We start from the raw sequence: 20,938 nt of genomic DNA on the forward strand, positions 1-20,938 counted from the left end.
AATACTAATACGACCAATTCTCTAGTACTGCTCGAGCGTTTGGGATCCCTATCAGGTCGGATTGAGGGAGGACATAGAAGCAATTCAAAGGCGGGCTGCTAGATTTGTTACTGGTAGGTCTGATCATCACGCGAGCGTTACGGAAATGCTTCAGGAACTCGGGTGGGAGTCTCTGGGGGAAAGGAGGCGTTCTTTTCGTGAATCGCTACTGAGGAAATTTAGAGAACCAGCATTCGACGCTGACTGCAGTACAATTTTACTGCCACCAACTTACATTTCGCGGAAAGACCACAAAGATAAGCTAAGAGAGATTAGGGCTCGTACAGAGGCATATAGGCAGTCATTTTTCCCTCGTTCGGTTTGGGAGTGGAACAGGGAGAGAAGATGCTAGTTGTGGTACGAGGCACCCTCTGTCGCGCACCGTATGGTGGATTGCGGAGTATGTATGTAGATGTAGATGTATTCAAATACAGAGATATGTAAACAGGCAGAATACGGCGCTGCGGTCGGCAACGCTTATACAAGACAACGAGTGTCTGTCGCAGTTGTTAGATCGGTTACTGCTGCTACAATGGCAGGTTATCATTTGAGTGACATTGAGCATGGTGTTATAGTCGGCGCAGGAGCGATGGGACACAGCACCTCCGAGGTAATTATGAAATGGCGATATTCCCGTACGACTATTTCACGAGTATACCAAGAATATCAGAAATCCGGTAAAACATCAAATCTCCGACACCGGTGCGGCCGGAGAAAGATCCCGCAAGGACGGGACCAACGACGACTGAAGACACACAAGTGCAACCCTTGTGCAAATTGCTGCAGATTTCGGCGCTGGGCCATCAACAAGTGTCAGTGTGCAAACCACTGAAAGAAACATCGTCGATATGGGCTTTCGGAGCTGAAGACCCAACATGTACCGTTGATGACTGCACGAAACAGCGTTATGCCTCACCTGGGCCAGTCAACATTGGACTGTTGATGACTGGAAACAGGTTGCCTGGTCGGACGAGTGTCGTTTCAAATTGTATCGAGCAGATGGACGTGTATGGGTACGGGGACCACAAGAATCCGTGGACCCTGCATGTCAGCAGGTGACTGATGGAGCTGATGGAGGCTCTGTAATGGTGTGGGTTCAAATGGCTCTGAGCACTATTGGACTTAACTTCTGAGGTCATCAGTCCCCTAGAACTTAGAACTACTTAAACCTAACCAACCTAAGGACGTCGCACACATCCATCCCCGAGGCAGGATTCGAACCTGCGACCGTAGCGGTCGCGCGGTTCCAGACTGTAGCGCCTAGAACCGCTCGGCCACTGCGGCCGGCAATGGTGTGGGGCGGGTGTAGTTGGAGTGATATGGGACCCCTGATACGTCTAGACAGGTGACACGTACGTAAGCATCCGGTCTGATCACCTGCATCCATTCACGTCCACTGTGCATTCCGATTGACTTGGGCATTTCCAGCAGGACAATGCGACATCCCACACGTCCAGAATTGCTACAGAGTGGCTCCAGGAACACTCTTCTGAGTCATAGACTTCCGCTGGCCGATCTCCCCAGACGTGAACATTATTGAGCATATCTGGGACAGCTTGGAAGTGTTGTTCAAGAAGAGATCTCCACCCCGTTGTAGTCTTGCGAATTTATGGGCAGCCCTGCAGGATTCGTGGTGTGAACTCCCTCGATGACTACTTCAGACATTACTCGAGTCCATACCACGTCGTGTTGTGGCACTTATCCATGCTCGCTGGGGCCCTACACTATATTAGGCAGTTTCTTGTGCTCTTCAGTGTATATTACTTCCTGTTACGGAATGAGTAGGCACTATGTACTCGTATGTACTCTTTGAATGGTGTTGCTTCCTGCAACTGAGTATGCTTTGTACTTTTAGCGACTAAGACATTGTTCCTTGTAAATGCCGAAATCGCAACAGGAGTGACCCAAATGTGTTCACATGTAGTTAACAAGTACTACAAACAACACATTATAACAGAAATCAGTCTACTACCCTCGTCCTCCCACTCCACTGAAAATTTAGAAGCAAATAATAAACACTGCTGCTCTTTCACAATTGGACCTAGCAGCGATTTCTGTACAACTAGAGTTAACCAAATGCAGTTCCTTTACGCTTACAGAATGTCATATAGACACGATTTCTTACAACAAATGTTACATACTTTACTTCACTTTGAACAAGATCGTTTTTCTCCGGTTCATCACCGGCTATTTGTAATCCAACATAAAACGGGTTAGTTCCTTGAAACAATTTATTTTTACATTTACATTGATTTTCCAATTCACCCCAATTTCTTACTTTTGTTATGTCTGCACTTGTTTCGGGTTTTGAATACGTTACAAACTTAAAATGATTACGTCTACTATATTTCCTCCATGGTACGCCCGATGATTTATCAGGCCTTAAACTAAATGGTCCCAGCTTATTAGAACAAGCTACTCTTACTTTTTCTAAGCTACCCTGATCTTCAAATATTTTTTTGTTTGCTCGATCGTCCAGTGTAAGTCTCTCAACACATTGGTGGGTACAATCCGCGTGTGCATAACGTGATTGTCTTTGAGGAATTTGAGTGGTTGCGGTGGCGTCCATTCGCCTCTATATTGAAGAGGATTGTGGAAGGGCGTCCAGTTACCGTTAACGTAAAGAATTGACACAACACGACACGATCCTATGTACAAATATGCACTTCGATGTAGAATATTTTTACTGAATTACAGTAACTGGCACAATAACCGTCTTGCCTGTCACTAATTCCAAAAAACAGCAAGAAGCAACACTATTCGAAGCAGAAATACATCATCAGGTTGTAAAATCTATGTCATGAAATTAAACGGACTAAAAAGACAAAATACCATCACCAATAGTTGGGAAGTCCATAGAGTAAAACAGAATTAAAAGTATATTGGACTGTGGGTCCTCGTCTTACATTGAAGTTGTTGACACAAGTCGATGGCCGTCCCATAGCTACGAAATATGCTGTCGACTGCGCCGGCTCGGGAGCTGTTGTGGACTGACGTGCGTAGGTGTTGTGGCGTGGTTGCAGCCGTGTGCTTGACGGTAACGCTATGCTATTGGGCGCCTCATTTCCTTATTGCATTGTCTGCCATCGTTAGCCTCTCGCAACTCCGTCATTGACATGCTACAAGTTTAAAGTCGCATGCCTGCCCTAAAATAATTCTAAAAACCCGCTGAAAAATCTCATTTCTTTAAAGTTATCTTGTACATTTAGGATATTGCTTTGTTTCTTTTCATGGATAGCTATCTCGAATTCCTCTAGTAAATCGAGTTTCCTCCCTTTCTTTTCTACATGCAATATTTCTACGTTGTCTTCTATGCTATTAACGGGATGGCCTGTTTCATATATATGGTTCGCAACAGCTGATGTGTCATAATTTCCTAACCTGAACGCATCTTTATGTTCTTTATACCGGATCGCGAATGATCTTCCTGTCTGCCCTATATATTTTGCATCACAAGTTCTGCACTGAATCTCATAAACTCCCGATCTTTCAAACTTATTTCTCTTCTCAACAATATCGTGCTTAAGGCTATACCTCACTAGGTTATTAGTCTGAAAAGCTACACTCCTGGAAATTGAAATAAGAACACCGTGAATTCATTGTCCCAGGAAGGGGAAACTTTATTGACACATTCCTGGGGTCAGATACATCACATGATCACACTGACAGAACCACAGGCACATAGACACAGGCAACAGAGCATGCACAATGTCGGCACTAGTACAGTGTATATCCACCTTTCGCAGGAATGCAGGCTGCTATTCTCCAATGGAGACGATCGTAGAGATGCTGGATGTAGTCCTGTGGAACGGCTTGCCATGCCATTTCCACCTGGCGCCTCAGTTGGACCAGCGTTCGTGCTGGACGTGCAGACCGCGTGAGACGACGCTTCATCCAGTCCCAAACATGCTCAATGGGGGACAGATCCGGAGATCTTGCTGGCCAGGGTAGTGGACTTACACCTTCTAGAGCACGTTGGGTGGCACGGGATACATGCGGACGTGCATTGTCCTGTTGGAACAGCAAGTGCCCTTGCCGGTCTAGGAATGGTAGAACGATGGGTTCGATGACGGTTTGGATGTACCGTGCACTATTCAGTGTCCCCTCGACGATCACGAGTGGTGTACGGCCAGTGTAGGAGATCGCTCCCCACGCCATGATGCCGGGTGTTGGCCCTGTGTGCCTCGGTCGTATGCAGTCCTGATTGTGGCGCTCACCTGCACGGCGCCAAACACGCATACGACCATCATTGGCACCGAGGCAGAAGCGACTCTCATCGCTGAAGACGACACGTCTCCATTCGTCCCTCCATTCACGCCTGTCGCGACACCACTGGAGGCGGGCTGCACGATGTTGGGGCGTGAGCGGAAGACGGCCTAACGGTGTGCGGGACCGTAGCCCAGCTTCACGGAGACGGTTGCGAATGGTCCTCGCCGATACCCCAGGAGCAACAGTGTCCCTAATTTGCTGGGACGTGGCGGTGCGGTCCCCTACGGCACTGCGTAGGATCCTACGGTCTTGGCGTGCATCCGTGCGTCGCTGCGGTCCGGTCCCAGGTCGACGAGCACGTGCACCTTCCGCCGACCACTGGCGACAACATCGATGTACTGTGGAGACCTCACGCCCCACGTGTTGAGCAATTCGGCGGTACGTCCACCCGGCCTCCCGCATGCCCACTATACGCCCTCGCTCAAAGTCCGTCAACTGCACATACGGTTCACGTCCACGCTGTCGCGGCATGCTACCAGTGTTAAAGACTGCGATGGAGCTCCGTATGCCACGGCAAACTGGCTGACACTGACGGCGGCGGTGCACAAATGCTGCGCAGCTAGCGCCATTCGATGGCCAACACCGCGGTTCCTGGTGTGTCCGCTGTGCCGTGCGTGTGATCATTGCTTGTACTGCCCTCTCGCAGTGTCCGGAGCAAGTATGGTGGGTCTGACACACCGGTGTCAATGTGTTCTTTTTTCCATTTCCAGGAGTGTATTTTGCATCACAAGTTCTGCACTGAATCTCATAAACTCTCGATCTTTCAAACTTATTTCTCTTCTCGCCAATATCGTGCTTAAGGCTATACCTCACTAGGTTATTAGTCTGAAAAGCTATTTTGACATCGTATGGCTTAAAAATACTTGCTATACTTACTCCATGACAAGATGTAATAAAGTTGAATACTAACTCTGTCAAAAGCTGCTAACAAGGTGTTCTCCATTAAATGCGAGAAAGTACACAAAATGTACTTCGAGGATATGGCGGCACTGAGGACTTCAGCTTTGCAAAAAAATGTTCAGATGAGTGTGAAATCCTATGGGACTTACCTGCTAAGGTCATCAGTCCCTAAGCTTACACACTACTTAACCTAAATTATCCTAAGGACAAACACACACACCCATGCCCGAGGGAGGACTCGAACCTCCGCCGGGACCAGCCGCACAGTCAGCTTTGCAACCAAATTGCTTCTGGAGATACGTGGATGATACCCTTTTCGTCTGGCCGCATGGACGTGATGCTCTTAATAGATTTTTGGACCACTTCGTCTGTCTTCACCCCCACATCAAATTTACTATGGAGGTTGAAAGTGATGGGATGCTTCCATTTTTACACGTTCGGTTCATAAATAACAGATGGTATTTTGGGACACAGTGTTCACCGAAAGCCGACGCACACAGATCGCTATCTGCATTCTAAGAGTTGTCGTCCACCACACCAACGCAGTGGCGTCCTTAGGACTTTGGTACGGAGAGCATATGCCACATCCGACGCGGACAGCTTAACCCAAGAACTTGAGCATCTGATGGCTGTTTTTAAGGAAAATGGATACTCCGAGAAGCAGGTTCGTCGGGCTATGGAGTTTGGACCATCACTGGAGATGAACGAAGAGGAACATAGATCGGTGGCCTTTCTTCCTTACACTGGAGGCATATCGTTTAAGATTGGACGAATTTTAAGGAATTTTAACATTAAGAGTGTGTTCCGTCCACCGTCTAAGATTAGGGCATTACTCGGCTCTGTGAAAGATGATTTGGGGCTTAGGAAACCCGGTGTATAAAAAATTCCGTGTCAGTGTGGGAAGGCCGTCCGATTCGCACAGTGCATGACAGGTGTGTGGAATATCGCCGTCATACGAGGCTACAATAGCCGGAAAAATCCGCAGTAGCAGAATGAGGGACACAGTATGGAATTTGATGAAACTGTGGTAGTTGCCAACATTTCCGGTTTTTGGAACATTGTCTATAAAGAGGTGATTGAAGTTAGGTTGATGGATAATTTAATCAATAGAGCCAATGGGTTTCCTCTTAGCACGATGTGGAATCCTGTTTTTTTTTTGTTTTTTTTTCCATCAGTCTACTGAGTGGTTTGATGCGGCGCGCCACGAATTCCTTTCCTGTGCTAACCTCTTCATCTCAGGGTAGCGCTTGCAACCTACGTCCTCAATTATTTGCTTGACGTATTCCAATCTCTGTCTTCCTCTACAGTTTTTGCCCTCTACAGCTCCCTCTAGTACCATGGAAGTCATTCCCTCATGTCTTAGCAGATGTCCTACCATCCTGTCCCTTCTCCTTATCAGTGTTTTCCACATATTCCTTTCCTCTCCGATTCTGCGTAGAACCTCCTCATTCCTTACCTTATGAGTCCACCTAATTTTCAACATTCGTCTATAGCACCACATCTCAAATGTTTCGATTCTCTTCTGTTCCGGTTTTCCCACAGTCCATGTTTCACTACCATACAATGCTGTACTCCAGACGTACATCCTCAGAAATTTCTTCCTCAAATTAAGGCCGGTATTTGATAGTAGTACACTTCTCTTGGCCAGAAATGCCTTTTTTGCCATAGCGAGTCTGCTTTTGATGTCCTCCTTGCTCCGTCCGTCATTGGTTATTTTACTGCCTAAGTAGCAGAATTCCTTAACTTCATTGACTTCGTGACCATCAATCCTGATGTTAAGTTTCTCGCTGTTCTCATTTCTACTACTTCTCATTACCTTCGTCTTTCTCCGATTTACTCTCAAACCATACTGTGTACTCATTAGACTGTTCATTCCGTTCAGCAGATCATTTAATTCTTCTCCACTTTCACTCAGGATAGCAATGTCATCAGCGAATCGTATCATTGATATCCTTTCACCTTGAATTTTAATTCCACTCCTGAACCTTTCTTTTATTTCCATCATTGCTTCCTCGATGTACAGATTGAAGAGTAGGGGCGAAAGGCTACAGCCTTGTCTTACACCCTTCTTAATACGAGCACTTCGTTCTTGATCGTCCACTCTTATTATTCCCTCTTGGTTGTTGTACATATTGTATATGACCCGTCTCTCCCTATAGCTTACCCCTACTTTTTTCAGAATCTCGAACAGCTTGCACCATTTTATATTGTCGAACGCTTTTTCCAGGTCGACAAATCCTATGAAAGTGTCTTGATTTTTCTTTAGCCTTGCTTCCATTATTAGCCGTAACGTCAGAATTGCCTCTCTCGTCCCTTTACTTGTCCTAAAGCCAAACTGATCGTCACCTAGCGCATTCTCAATTCTCTTTTCCATTCTTCTGTATATTTTTCTTGTAAGCAGCTTCGATGCGTGAGCTGTTAAGCTGATTGTGCGATAATTCTCGCACTTGTCAGCTCTTGCCGTCTTCGGAATCCTGTATTATCTCGCATCAAAACTGAACGTTCCCCGGTGCGGCCCTGAGTGTGATATATCGTTGCCAGCAGTGTTCCACTAAGGGCGACGCCACCTCCCCGTCTTGGAGGGCAGCAAGCGTGATGCGCCGTGCACTGAACGGTGGCCTATATAGGACGTCGATTTACAACCTGGCGTCAGTTCTCAGCGGGACTTATCAGCAGAAGCACATTTTCCTGAAGATGGCGACCAGCTGGATCGCCGAAATATCGAGTCTAGTTGATTTTAGGTTCCGGCAGCAAACCCTAAGAGACTTTCAAAATGATTTGTTAATTTTCAAAGCTCTGGATTGCCTAAAATATTACATGCACAGATACGACTGATGCACGACTACAACTGTGCAGTCGCCGACTTGCATTGTCCGCTCCCGGTAGCTGAGTGATGGAAAGTGACTACTTTCCGGCGACTAAATCACAGTCGATCATCTGGGTCAAAGGTTGGACGATCGCGTACCTCTATGGGGACGCTGCCAAGTCGCGACTCGACTTTTGGTATTTCTTGCAGCAAGCCCACAATGAGGTTCATACATGGTCACACTATCGGAAAACCTTTGCCAACTATCTTCAGGCAGTCTTCCTCGACCCCCCACGTAGTTGGGATGTGCCGGGTGCAGTCGGTGTGCACATTTGACAGCTGATAATGAACCTCACGCTACTCTCACCGCTCCATATGTAATGCACATACTATACCATGAAATGATCTACATGTCCTTTTAACAGAGTGGTCCTTATGGAAAATAAATAAATAAAAAACAACATCCCTGTATCCCTGTTCCTTTACATTTGTGATTTGTTTTACAATGATTTTTTTTTTTTTTTTTTTTTTTTTTTGCAGAGGATGCATTTCATTTAGTGTTTGTGAACTGCCTAATTTTGTATCGAAATTAAAAAAATAAAAAAAAGAATGTAAAAAAAATTAAAGTGGTCAGCGTGACGGACTAAAAAAAAAGCGTGTTCGGTCAGAGAGCCGGTCGGCCTCTGTAATAGAAAAGTGAGTGGAAGAAAAAAAAAAAAGTGATCAGCGCGACAGACTTTCAATCCTAAGGGCCCGGGTTTGATTCCCGGCTGGGTCGGAGATTTTCTCCGCTCAGGGACTGGGTGTTGTGTTGTCCTAACCATCATCATTTCATCCCCATCGACGCGCAAGTCGACGCAGTGGCGTCAAATCGCAAGACTTGCACCAGGCGAGCGGTCTACCCGACGGGAGGCCCTCGTCGCACTATTTTTACCGACTTGCATTACGCAGACCATCTGGAGTTACAAGTGCAATGCCTTGACAAAGTGGTGAGAAAGCGAGAAAATAGTTTTTGTGTGTTGGAGTAGGCGGTATGGCTATCTGCTAGAACTAACAATAGTGCAGCGTGAATTGGAAAAGAATTATGGAAAAGAATCCCCACGTAAAAAGAGCACTGCGTATTGGTGACGACAATATGGGATACTAGCTATCTCTTTAAGGCTTACGGCCTTGCTACAATGGTAACACCGGTTCTCGTCAGATCACCGAAGTTAAGCGCTGTCGGTCTGGGCTAGCACTTGGACGGGTGGCCATCCGGTCTGCCGAGCGTTGATGGCAAGTGGGCTGCTCTCAGCCCTTGTGAGGCAAACTGAGGAGCTACTTGATTGAGAAGTAGCGGCTCCGGTCTCGTAAACTGATATACTGCCGGGAGAGCGGTGTGCTGACCACATGCTCCTCCATATCCGCATCCAGTGACGCCTGTGCGCTGTGGATGACACGGCGGCCGGTCGGTACCGTTGGGCCCTCCAAAACCTGTTCGGCTGGAATTTTCTCTTTAAACAGAAAAGAACCGGTCGACCAATTGTGACCTATGCAACCGTGGAGAGGGTGGGGGAAAGTTACATATGCAGTCCAAAAAATCAATGGTCCGTGCAAGCTACAGCGTAGATTTTGAGACGGTGGTTCCATTTCAAACCGTAACGTCTCTTGCAACAATTAAAACCGGAAGATTATGCCCGGCGCCTTTAATTTTTGCATCACAATGCAGGAATGACTTGAGGATGAACATTTCGCCTCACAAGCTGATATTCAGCGACGAAGCAACTCTCCATTTATCTGGAATGCGTAATCGCCACAATGTGGGAGTATGGGGCTTTGGAAATCTTCATGAAATCGCGCCGCATGAACGAGACTTGTAAGGAGTCAGGCAAATCCAACACCTTCCATGAAAACCCTGACATGGTAAGCAAATCCAGTAGTATGTCACATAGCTCCGAATAAATCGTGACATTAAATTAGCCAAAGTAATACGAGTAACGAGTGAGCAAATGGTATACCACAGACTAACACAAGAATGCCTAAATGCATGTCATACCTTCCCACCGTGAGACAGACGCAGTTCCGAGGGGAGAAACGAGAACAGAAGCCGAGAGCAGAACCGTGTTAAGCTGGAAGGCCCTACGATAAGGGACGGACACCCACGTCGCCAGCTAACCGCTAGGACCACCCCCCAGCCCATGTTAAAAGCTAGAGCCCTCCAGAAGAACAGTATAGATCTTACGATAACACAAAAAGGGCTACCCCAGCCGCAAGTTTTAGCGTGAGACTTTTTCGCTGTTACGTCAGGACCACCCCCCAGCCCATGTTAAAAGATAGAGCCCTCCAGAAGAACAGTATAGATCTTACGATAACACTAAAAGGACCACACCAGCTGCAAGTTTTAGCGTGAGACTTTTTCGCGTCTCTGTTACGTTGCAAACTTTAAAAACATTGCCCCACCACGAAAAGTATAACGTTTCTCATTGGATAGACAGAATTTTTGTAGGCGGAGCTTAAGGTTAACATTGAGACCCTGATTGGTCAGATGAAAACACAGCCAGATAGTTTTTTTTTTTAAACCAACTTCGGTAAATGTTAGTAAGGAGAAGTTAGGAGAGAGTTGCTTCCGAGATGGCGAGGTGTGTGGAGCTGTGCTGTCCGCCGCCCCCTGACGAACACCGACAAGGTAATGAACGCACGCGATGCCGCATAACAGCGCATAAAGCTTCACTCAGAACTGCAGAAGTCTCATCTGTTACACCCTCTTTTTGCGTAATACAGTGTCGATCGTCAATTAAAGCTCATGGTGTTCACATTTGCCACTTGAAGTAAAAATCTGAAACATGATGATTTTTCTGTTATATAGTTATTGAGAAGCCACATCAGCCACTGTAATTTACGACAAGTTAGATAAGTAATTAAAGATAATTGAGGGTCACTGTAGACCATTTTGATAGTTTTCTCTTTTGTGAAACTTAATTTAAACCTAGATTATAGATGTGATATGGCATAGGTCATCCTTCGATCCATTGTAGAACTTGGAAACCCATTCAGGGAATATTAGTTCACATTTTTGTTGAACGCAGTTGGTTTTTATCATCCTGTATTAAAACATTTCCTTTTATCAATAGTGCAATTTATAAACAATGTTTTGAGAGTAGAATAAAATTTCCAATGGTAAACTTAACTGCTTTTTCGACGTTATTTTACCAGCTAACTAAAAATAGGCAAGCCTTGAACCCCTTCCACTAAATTTAGTTAGTATTAAGATTCTTTTACAGGGAGTGCAGTGGAGCTGACGCTGAAATCATTAAGTATTTGGTTATATCATCGCTAGTCTCACTGAACTCTTCTGAACTCTACATGTCATGTGTGGTCTGGCGTCTCCTTACCAGCAACAGGTCCCAGGTTCAAACTAGTCCATTCCCTGAAAAACACGCTCAGAGCGTCGTTGCGCGAAAGTGGTTGGGAGACACGATATAGAACAGACAGACACCACGCAGAATGTTAGAGATTCGCCCAAAGTTAATGCTTCCTCCGCAGTGGCACAGACGAAGCTACATAGGCCGTTTTTCTTCAAAGAGAAATCTCTGAGATGGGTACCCCTTACCTAGACGTGTTGCACTTGTGATTGTTTCCACCAAAGGCTGCTGATTCCGAGAATTTCATCTTCCAACAAGACGGTGCACCACCACATTGCAGCACCTATGCTCGTCACTACCTATACGATGAACTTTCTTATCGCTGGATTCGGCGTAGTGATGAAGATGATGTGGCTCTGTTCCCTTGCGCCCCAAGTCCCCTGAGCTAGCGCCTCCTGACTTTTCCCTTTAGGAGTGCAGAGAGGACCGTGTTTACTTACTGTGGTGTCACCGCCAGACACCACACTTACCCCTACTGTCATGAACACTGGTACAGCTCTGAGAACGCATAAATGCTGCTGTGAGGACCACCTGACAGGATGTCGTTACATAAGGTATGGAACGAATTTGACTATCGCTTGGACGTTTGCCGTGTGACCAGGGGAGCACTCACACACAATTTTTAGAGTGCAAAATCCAAAGCTGGATAGTGTACAGTTCTGTTCATCTACATAAATAAAAATGTGAATGCTCATTTGTTTAAAATCGTATATATCTGAAAGTTTTTCACCAATTGCTTTCAAATTTTGATACATCGTTACTTTCCAATACGACCGTTTTTTTATATCTACTGGAGCGCCATATGGCATATATATAGTTCTTCACAGAGTGCTTTCAGATTTTCATATATCTATATTGTACTGCCATTGAAATTGCTACGCTAAGAAGAAATGCAGATGATAAACGGGTATTCACTGGACAGATATATTGTAATAGAACTGAGATATGACTACATTTTCACGCAATTTCGGTGCACAGATCCTGAGAAATCAGTACCCAGAACAACCACCTCTGCCAGTAATAACGGCCTTGATACGCCTGGGCATTGAGTCAAACAGAGCTTGGATGGCGTGTACAGGTACAGCTGCCCGTGCAGCTTCAACACGATACCACACTTCATCGAGATTAGTGACTGGCGTATTGTGACGAGCCAGATGGTCGGCCACCATTGACCAGACGTTTTCAGTTGGTAAGAGATCTGAACGATGTGCTGGCAAGGGCAGCAGTCGAACATTTTCTGTAGCCAGAAAGGCCCGTACAGGACCTGCAACATGCGGTCGTGCATTATCCTGCTGAAATGTAGGGTTTCGCAGGGATCGAATGAAGGGTAGAGCCGCGGGTCGTAACACATCTGAAATGTAACGTCCACTTTTCAAAGTGCCGTCAATGTGAACAAGAGGTGACCGAGGCGTGTAACCGATGGCATCCCATACCATCACGCAGGGTGATACACCAGTATGGCAATGACGAATACATGCTTCCAATGTCCGCGATGTCTCCAAACACGGATGAGACCACCCTGTGCATAAAGGCTCTGTTACATGTATCTACTGTGTTTATTAAACTTATGGAAGAAAGCTAGGAAGTTGTGCATCAGTCTAATGCTAAGGTCTTCAGGTGGCAACAGCTTGTAACGGGTGTACGCTGGCAGGTAGATGGGCCGGAGCGCCTGGCAGTACTCACATCTTCATGTCGCCGGAGCCGGTGATGAGCGTCTGGTCGTCGATGAAGCGGCAGGAGGACAGGAAGCCCTCGTAGCCCGCCAGCTCGCGCACGATCTTGGCGGCGCCCGTGGAGTCCCGGTTGTTGAGGTCGTACACCGTGCACATGTTGTCCATGCCGCCGCACGCTGCGGGCAGGAGAACGGAGCGGGGTCGTGAGTGTACGACCGTGCGGTGGACGCCCACCGACGGTCTTTGCAGGGATTACCCTGGCAAGCGTCCCTCCTCAACCCAAATTCTCAAAGCCAATCCGGTCTACTCAGAATTCCCGCTTACACACGAATAGATTTGCCGAGGCTCTCCATATTCTGGAATACCACCTGAGGCGTAGCGCCTTCGCAGCGCTCCTGTCACTTGTTAGGACGATATCGTTATAGGCATGAGCCACCGACAGATGTCTCCACCTGACATGGACCTGAGCATGGAGGTAAGAATAGAGGGAGACGCCGTGACGTCACAGCTGTGAAGCCGAGGGTAGCCATCTCAATCCGACCAAAACATTGCTGCTGTAAGCTTGTGTGCATAGGCTTGTCGCTCGCTTTTGGAAGGATTTTGCGCTATTATGGTGACTTGTGTGGTGTTCGGATGCACGAATCGTTCTGATTGTGATGCGAAATCGAAGGGAATAACATTTCATGTGTAAGTTGTCTCGTTAACTGTGATTTTACGACTTCATTGTGAACGAACGTGTGCTACATCGGTACTTGTACTATAGCGTGTTTTTCTCCTGTACGATTTTAGATTTCCTAAAAATGAAAGTCGGAAAGCTCTGTGGGACAATGCCGTGAGGAGGAAGAATTGGCGTGCGTCTAAATGGAGCGCTATATGTTCTCAGCATTTCCGAGAAGAGGACATAGACTGAACTTCCCTTTCAACAGTAAGGCTCCGAGAAAATGCTGTAGCATCAGTTTTCCCTGCACACCCAAAACATTTGCAAAAGATATGTTAATTCAAAGAATTAAATTCTTAGTTTTCAAGTTCACGTTTCAGTATAATACGTACGTATCGTCGATAATCGAAGTGTCGAGTAACTCACTTTGTCTTCATCATGTACCAAATTGAAAGCTAACACTACATTAACTGGCGTAAAGTATATGCCTAAACAGGACACTGTGTACATTTGCCATTCTATGCACCGTATTTCAGTAAATATTGGTAGTAATGAACAGTGTTTCCCAGTAGTGTAACGTAACTGAAATCTTCCATTACGTATTACAAACAAGATGTATTTATGGGGCTTTGGAGGGAGGGTTTTCAGTTTCTATTACTTAGTTTGTGATACACGTTTATTACTGAACTAACAAAATTGTATCGTTTACATTGAAGACTAGCTGTTCGTAATATTACATTAAAAACTATTTTTAATCAGAAGAAACGCGGAATTTCGCCTTTACGAGATTTTATTTTAAACAAAAACTTTGAAACAACCAATCTGATGACGTTACATGCGTATATGGTGCAATTAGCGACTGTAATACACGCAGCGCTATAGCACACTGGCAATGTTTTGGTCAGTGTGTCATGGCAGCGAGCCACGCCCCCATGGCTTCAAAACGTAGTACGGCTCGGATACGTAGCGCCATCTCCCCTTATTCTTACCTCCATGGAGCTGAGTTACAGAGCTGCACGTAGTTGTACTAGTAGGCGGCAGATGTCACCAGCTGACATGGACCTGAGTTACAGAGCTGCACGTAGTTGTACTAGTAGGCGGCAGAGGGCAGCAGCTGACATGGACCTGAGTTACAGAGCTGCACGTAGTTGTACTAGTAGGCGGCAGATGTCACCAGCTGACATGGACCTGAGTTACAGAGCTGCACGTAGTTGTACTAGTAGGCGACAGATGTCACCAGCTGACACGGACCTGAGTTACAGAGCTGCACGTAGTTGTACTAGTAGGCGGCAGAGGGCAGCAGTTGACGAACAGTGCTTGCAGCCTTAGTCAAAACAATGTTTTAAAGTTATGGTTCATTAATATTTAATGTATTTGCATAATTATAATTGTTTTATATGTGTAGTAATTAGCAGTGTGAGTGTTGTATGAGTGCAGAAGAACAGAAGTAAATGAAAATTGTTTTGTTTATTCACGAAGTACCAGTTAAACTATACAAAGGATTTACTATACTTAAATGTGCAGTTAGTTTATGGTACTAATAAATCGTGAGTAGAACACAAATTAAACGGTAATTTCGGAAGGAGTAATTTTATATTTGATACTTTTCTAAATTTATTTATTTAGCAATTGCCGTAGAAAGAAATGTTTTACTATGATTGGTCATTGAAGTAAAGCGCGGGTTAGCGCGGGATAATACTGCAACCTGATTTGCTGTTTGTGATATCAGCCAATCAGAAAAATGCAGGCTCGCGCCAATCTATGCTGGGAACAAAGCCTTTGGTGTGATCTAAGCCAGTCGGGGCTGAGGGTTGGAACTGGTAATATCTCATAGAAATCAGCTCCGACGAAAGTACTATAAAATCGCGGAAAAATGCTAATTACGAGTTTACGAAGTAGTACAAAGTGTATTTAAGTGAACGGTATAGCGGAAGCCGTGTGGAATTTCGGACGGAATATCAAAATTATTGCTTTTGACTGTTAGTTAAAACCGTGTGGCGTGTTGTGCGATCTAAGACTGGAACAGGTATTACGTGTAGAGCAGCGTGCACAACATTTGAGCGAGCATATTCATAACTAAGCGATCCAGTGACCTCTATTAACTTCGGTAACGGGTGTAAATACCATAAACTGGTTACGTGCGTTATTGTGGTGTGCGTGTGAACTTTACATTGTGTTGCCACTTAGTACGGACTTGGCAGTATTAACTGTGATCTTTATCGTAAAAACACACCTGAAAATTTACATTGCCAACTTAAAACTTTTATTTCAGTAGCTAGCCACATCCCGTTCACTGGATGTACAGGGTGTTTAAAAAATGACCGGTATATTTGAAACGGCAATAAAAACTAAACGAGCAGCGATAGAAATACACCGTTTGTTGCAATATGCTTGGGACAACAGTACATTTTCAGGCAGACAAACTTTCGAAATTACAGTAGTTACAATTTTCAACAACAGATGGCGCTGCGGTCTGGGAAACTCTATAGTACGATATTTTCCACATATCCACCATGCGTAGCAATAATATGGCGTAGTCTCTGAATGAAATTACCCGAAACCTTTGAGAACGTGTCTGGCGGAATGGCTTCACATGCAGATGAGATGTACTGCTTCAGCTGTTCAATTGTTTCTGGATTCTGGCGGTACACCTGGTCTTTCAAGTGTCCTCACAGAAAGAAGTCACAGGGGTTCATGTCTGGCGAATAGGGAGGCCAATCCACGCCGCCTCCTGTATGTTTCGGATAGCCCAAAGCAATCACACGATCATCGAAATATTCATTCAGGAAATTAAAGACGTCGGCCGTGCGATGTGGCCGGGCACCATCTTGCATAAACCACGAGGTGTTCACAGTGTCGTCTAAAGCAGTTTGTACCGCCACAAATTCACGAAGAATGTCCAGATAGCGTGATGCAGTAATCGTTTCGGATCTGAAAAATGGGCCAATGATTCCTTTGGAAGAAATGGCGGCCCAGACCAGTACTTTTTGAGGATGCAGGGACGATGGGACTGCAACATGGGGCTTTTCGGTTCCCCATATGCGCCAGTTCTGTTTATTGACGAAGCCGTCCAGGTAAAAATAAGCTTCGTCAGTAAACCAAATGCTGCCCACATGCATATCACCGTCATCAGTCCCGTGCACTATATCGTTAGCGAATGTCTCTCGTGCAGCAATGGTAGCGGCGCTGAGGGGTTGCCGCGTTTGAATTTTGTACGGATAGAGGTGTAAACTCTGGCGCACGAGACGATACGTGGACGTTGGCGTCATTTGGACCGCAGCTGCAACACGGCGAACGGAAACCCGAGGCCGCTGTCGGATCACCTGCTGCACTAGCTACGCGTTGCCCTCTGTGGTTGCCGTACGCGGTCGCCCTACCTTTCCAGCACGTTCATCCGTCACGTTCCCAGTCCGTTGAAATTTTGCAAACAGATCCTTTATTGTATCGCTTTTCGGTCCTTTGGTTACATTAAACCTCCGTTGAAAACTTCGTCTTGTTGCAACAACACTGTGTTCTAGGCGGTGGAATTCCAACACCAGAAAAATCCTCTGTTCTAAGGAATAAACCATGTTGTCTACAGCACACTTGCACGTTGTGAACAGCACACGTTTACAGCAGAAAGACGACGTACAGAATGGCGCACCCACAGACTGTGTTGTCTTCTATATCTTTCACATCACTTGCAGTGCCATCTGTTGTTGAAAATTGTAACTACTGTAATTTCGAAAGTTTGTCCGCCTGAAAATGTACTGTTGTCCCAAGCATATTGCAACAAACAGTGTAATTCTATCGCTGCTCGTTTAGTTTTTATTGCCGTTTCAAATATACCGGTCATTTTTGAAACACCCTGTATGTTGCGACCTGCAATAGACAGTGGTGGTCTAGTATTTTCTTCTACAGCTTTTAGCTGGCAGGGCCGTAAAAAGTAACGTGCCGCGCCACGCACCTCAGCGATGATATGATGAGGTTCCATACTCCGAGGAGCGCAGGGGACAATGCGGGAGACACTTCCCGCCGACTAGTCAAGGTCCTAGCGGAGGTGGTGTGCCATTCCCTTCCTCCGACTGTAATGGGGATGATTGATGATGATGAAGACGACACAACACCCAGGCATGGAAAATCCCCGACCCCACCGGGAATCGAACCCGGGACCCAATGCGCAGGAAGCGAGAACGCTACCGCTAGACCACGAGCTGTGGACACCACCTCAGTATCAAACGTAAATCGGGAATCCAACATGAAATCCAGGTGCTTTACTGGTCTCGATGCTGAGGTGCTATTTCAGGCCACGGAGAGCCTCAGCAATTCTGTTCACATGTAAGAGGGATGGGATTACCGAAGTGTCCGATTCCGCCCGTCTGCTTTGACCCATGACGTCATCAGTATGGCGGTAATGGCTATTGTTAGCTTCTCAACTATGGCGCCTATGATGTCACTACATACACACGGCAACAAACACGAAAATACGTACAAATAAGACAATAACATCTCTATCCAAAAATACAATCAAACAGACGGGACAACCGCGGAAAATTGGGGTTTTAGGGAGGGCACAAGCTAAATATAACAGTAAAAACTGACACACCACGATCCCAAAACACAAAAATGACGAACAAAAAAAAAAAAAAAAATTACAAAATCTTCAGGAATCAGACACTTCCCTTGATCTATATAGGTCAACCGCAGCTGACGATACCAAAACACCGACACCTACAGCAAAAACTACGAAAATTGGAATCAGACATTTCCTTTGACCACAGCTGACGATACCAAAACACGAATACCTACATATAAGACTACGAAAATTGGTTCAAAAATGATTCAAATGGCTCTGAGCACTACGGGACTCAACATGTGAGGTCATCAGTCACCTATAGCTTAGAACTACTTAAACCTAACCAAGCTAAGGACACCACACACATCCACGCCCGAGGCAGGATTCGAACCTGCGACCGTAGAGGTCGCGCGATTCCAGACAGAAGCGCCTAGAACCGCTCGGCCACACCGGCCGGCACGAAAATTGCAATCTGCCATTTCCCTTGACCTATATACTTCAACAATATCTATTGAAACGAAAAAACCACCACTTACAACTACGAAGAACAAAACCAAAACCACAACACCTCAAAAATGCAGAAGTCAAACATTCCTACGTAAATTAAAACACATTCAATACACAAAAAACACAACAAAACGACGTCTACAAACACAACCAACTCATGAACTCCACGTCGTAATGACGTCACACACCACAAGACCCTTATGTCATGGGTCAAAGCAGACAGGTAGTATCGGACGCTTCCGTTGACCCAGGGTGGAATTTAGAGTAGCCTGGGGCGGCAGTGCGAAGCACAGGAGATGCCCTTGAGCATTAGACGCCAAATGTTATCGAATACATTCTAAATTCAAGGAGTGGCATTTAGGTTCAAAATGGTTCAAATGGCTCTGAGCACTATGGGACTCAACTGCTGTGGTCATAAGTCCCCTAGAACTTAGAACTACTTAAACCTAACTAACCTAAGGACAGCACACAACACCCAGCCATCACGAGGCAGAGAAAATCCCTGACCCCGCCGGGAATCGAACCCGGGAACCCGGGCGTGGGAAGCGAGAACGCTACCGCACGACCACGAGATGCGGGCTGGCATTTAGGAAACAGTTCTGTCTACCAAAGTAGAGACTGCATTTACCGACTATAGACTGCCTCCTACAGGAATAAAGCTACCAGCTTGTACCATCTTTCACACTTGATCGTCGCTCATACATTCTACATCATGTTCATCGCATTTGGCTCTTTTTGACTACATACAGTCAGCTGTCATATTCCAGCCTGTTATTCTGTTTGGAAAGTGCTTAATGTGAGTATTGGATTCAGTCATCTTGTTGGAGCTCAGTCATCTGGTTTTCTCTGTGTATATACCGATTGATCCAAAATTTCTCGAGAAGACTATAGTGGATGTGTCAGAACTCTCCCTTACGTACACTCATGCTCATAAGTTAAGGATAACTGCAGGATGTGGTGCCACACAACGTGGCACTACACAAAACTGGCGCTAATAGCATAGGCACATAGGGAACATACACGACACATGTCTGTAAGTCCACGATATTGGTGATAAGTCGAGAAAACCGCCCCGAAACACATGTGCTACAAAACGCCACTGTTTCTTGCGCATGTACCCCGACATCAGTATGGGATATGATTACCATGCACACGTACACAGGCCGCACAACGGGTTGGCATACTCTGGATCAGGTGGTCGAGCAGCTGCTGGGGTATAGCCTCCCATTCTTACACCAGCGCCTGTCGGAGCTCCTGAAGTGTCGTAGGTGTTTGAAGACGTACAGCGATACGTCGACCAAGAGCATCCCAGACGTGCTCCATGGGGTTAGGTCTGGAGAACAGGATGGCCACTGATATCTTCTGTTTCAAGGTACTCCTCCACGATGGCAGCTCGGTGGGGCCTCCATCAGGAGGAAGGTGGGACCCACTGCACCCCTGAAAAGGCGGACATACCGTGCAAAACGACGTCCCAGTACACCTGACCTGTTACAGCTGCTCTGTCAAAGACATGCAGGAGTGTACGTGCCACAATCATAATCCCACGACACACCATCAAAACATGTCCTCCATACAGGTCCCTTTCAACGACATTAACGGGTCGGTATCTGGTTCCTGGTTCACGCCAGATGAAAACCCGGCGAGAATCACTGTTCAGACTATACCTAGACTCGTCCGTGAACATGACCTGGGACCACGGTTCCAATGACCATGTACTGTGTTCTTGATACCAGGCTATCCTGTGACCAGGGGTCAGTGGAATGCACCTTGCAGGTCTCCGGGCGAATAAATCGTATCTGTTCCGTCGTCTGTGGACAGTGTGTCTGGAGACAACTGTTCCAGTGGCTGCGGTAAGGTCCGGAGCGAGGCTACCTGCAGTACTCCGTGGCCGTCTGCGGGCACTGATGGTGAGAGATCGGTCTTCTTGTGGTGTTGTACACTGTGGACGTCCCGTACTGTAGCACGTGGACTCGTTTCCTGTCTGCTGGAATCGTTGCCATAATCTTGAGATCACACGGCAAAAACGGCAGCTCGTGGTCGTGCGGTAGCGTTCTCGCTTCCCAAGCCCGGGTTCCGGGGTTCGATTCCCGGCGGGGTCAGGGATTTTCTCTGCCTCGTGATGACTGGGTG

At 46.3% G+C, this 20,938-nt stretch overlaps 1 protein-coding gene across 1 annotated transcript in view; it reads right to left on the bottom strand.

Moving 5' to 3' along the window:
• Nucleotides 1–20,938, bottom strand: part of LOC126213103 (guanine nucleotide-binding protein subunit beta-2) — a 278,038-nt gene that overhangs the window by 70,352 nt on the left and 186,748 nt on the right. Inside the window, exon 5 of the mRNA XM_049940706.1 lies at nucleotides 13,099–13,264. Within this exon, the coding sequence (XP_049796663.1) occupies nucleotides 13,099–13,264 (166 nt within the window). The remainder of the gene's footprint in view (nucleotides 1–13,098; nucleotides 13,265–20,938) is intronic.

The sequence above is a fragment of the Schistocerca nitens genome, chromosome 11 (genome assembly GCF_023898315.1).
Source record: "Schistocerca nitens isolate TAMUIC-IGC-003100 chromosome 11, iqSchNite1.1, whole genome shotgun sequence".
Lineage (NCBI taxonomy): Eukaryota > Metazoa > Arthropoda > Insecta > Orthoptera > Acrididae > Schistocerca > Schistocerca nitens.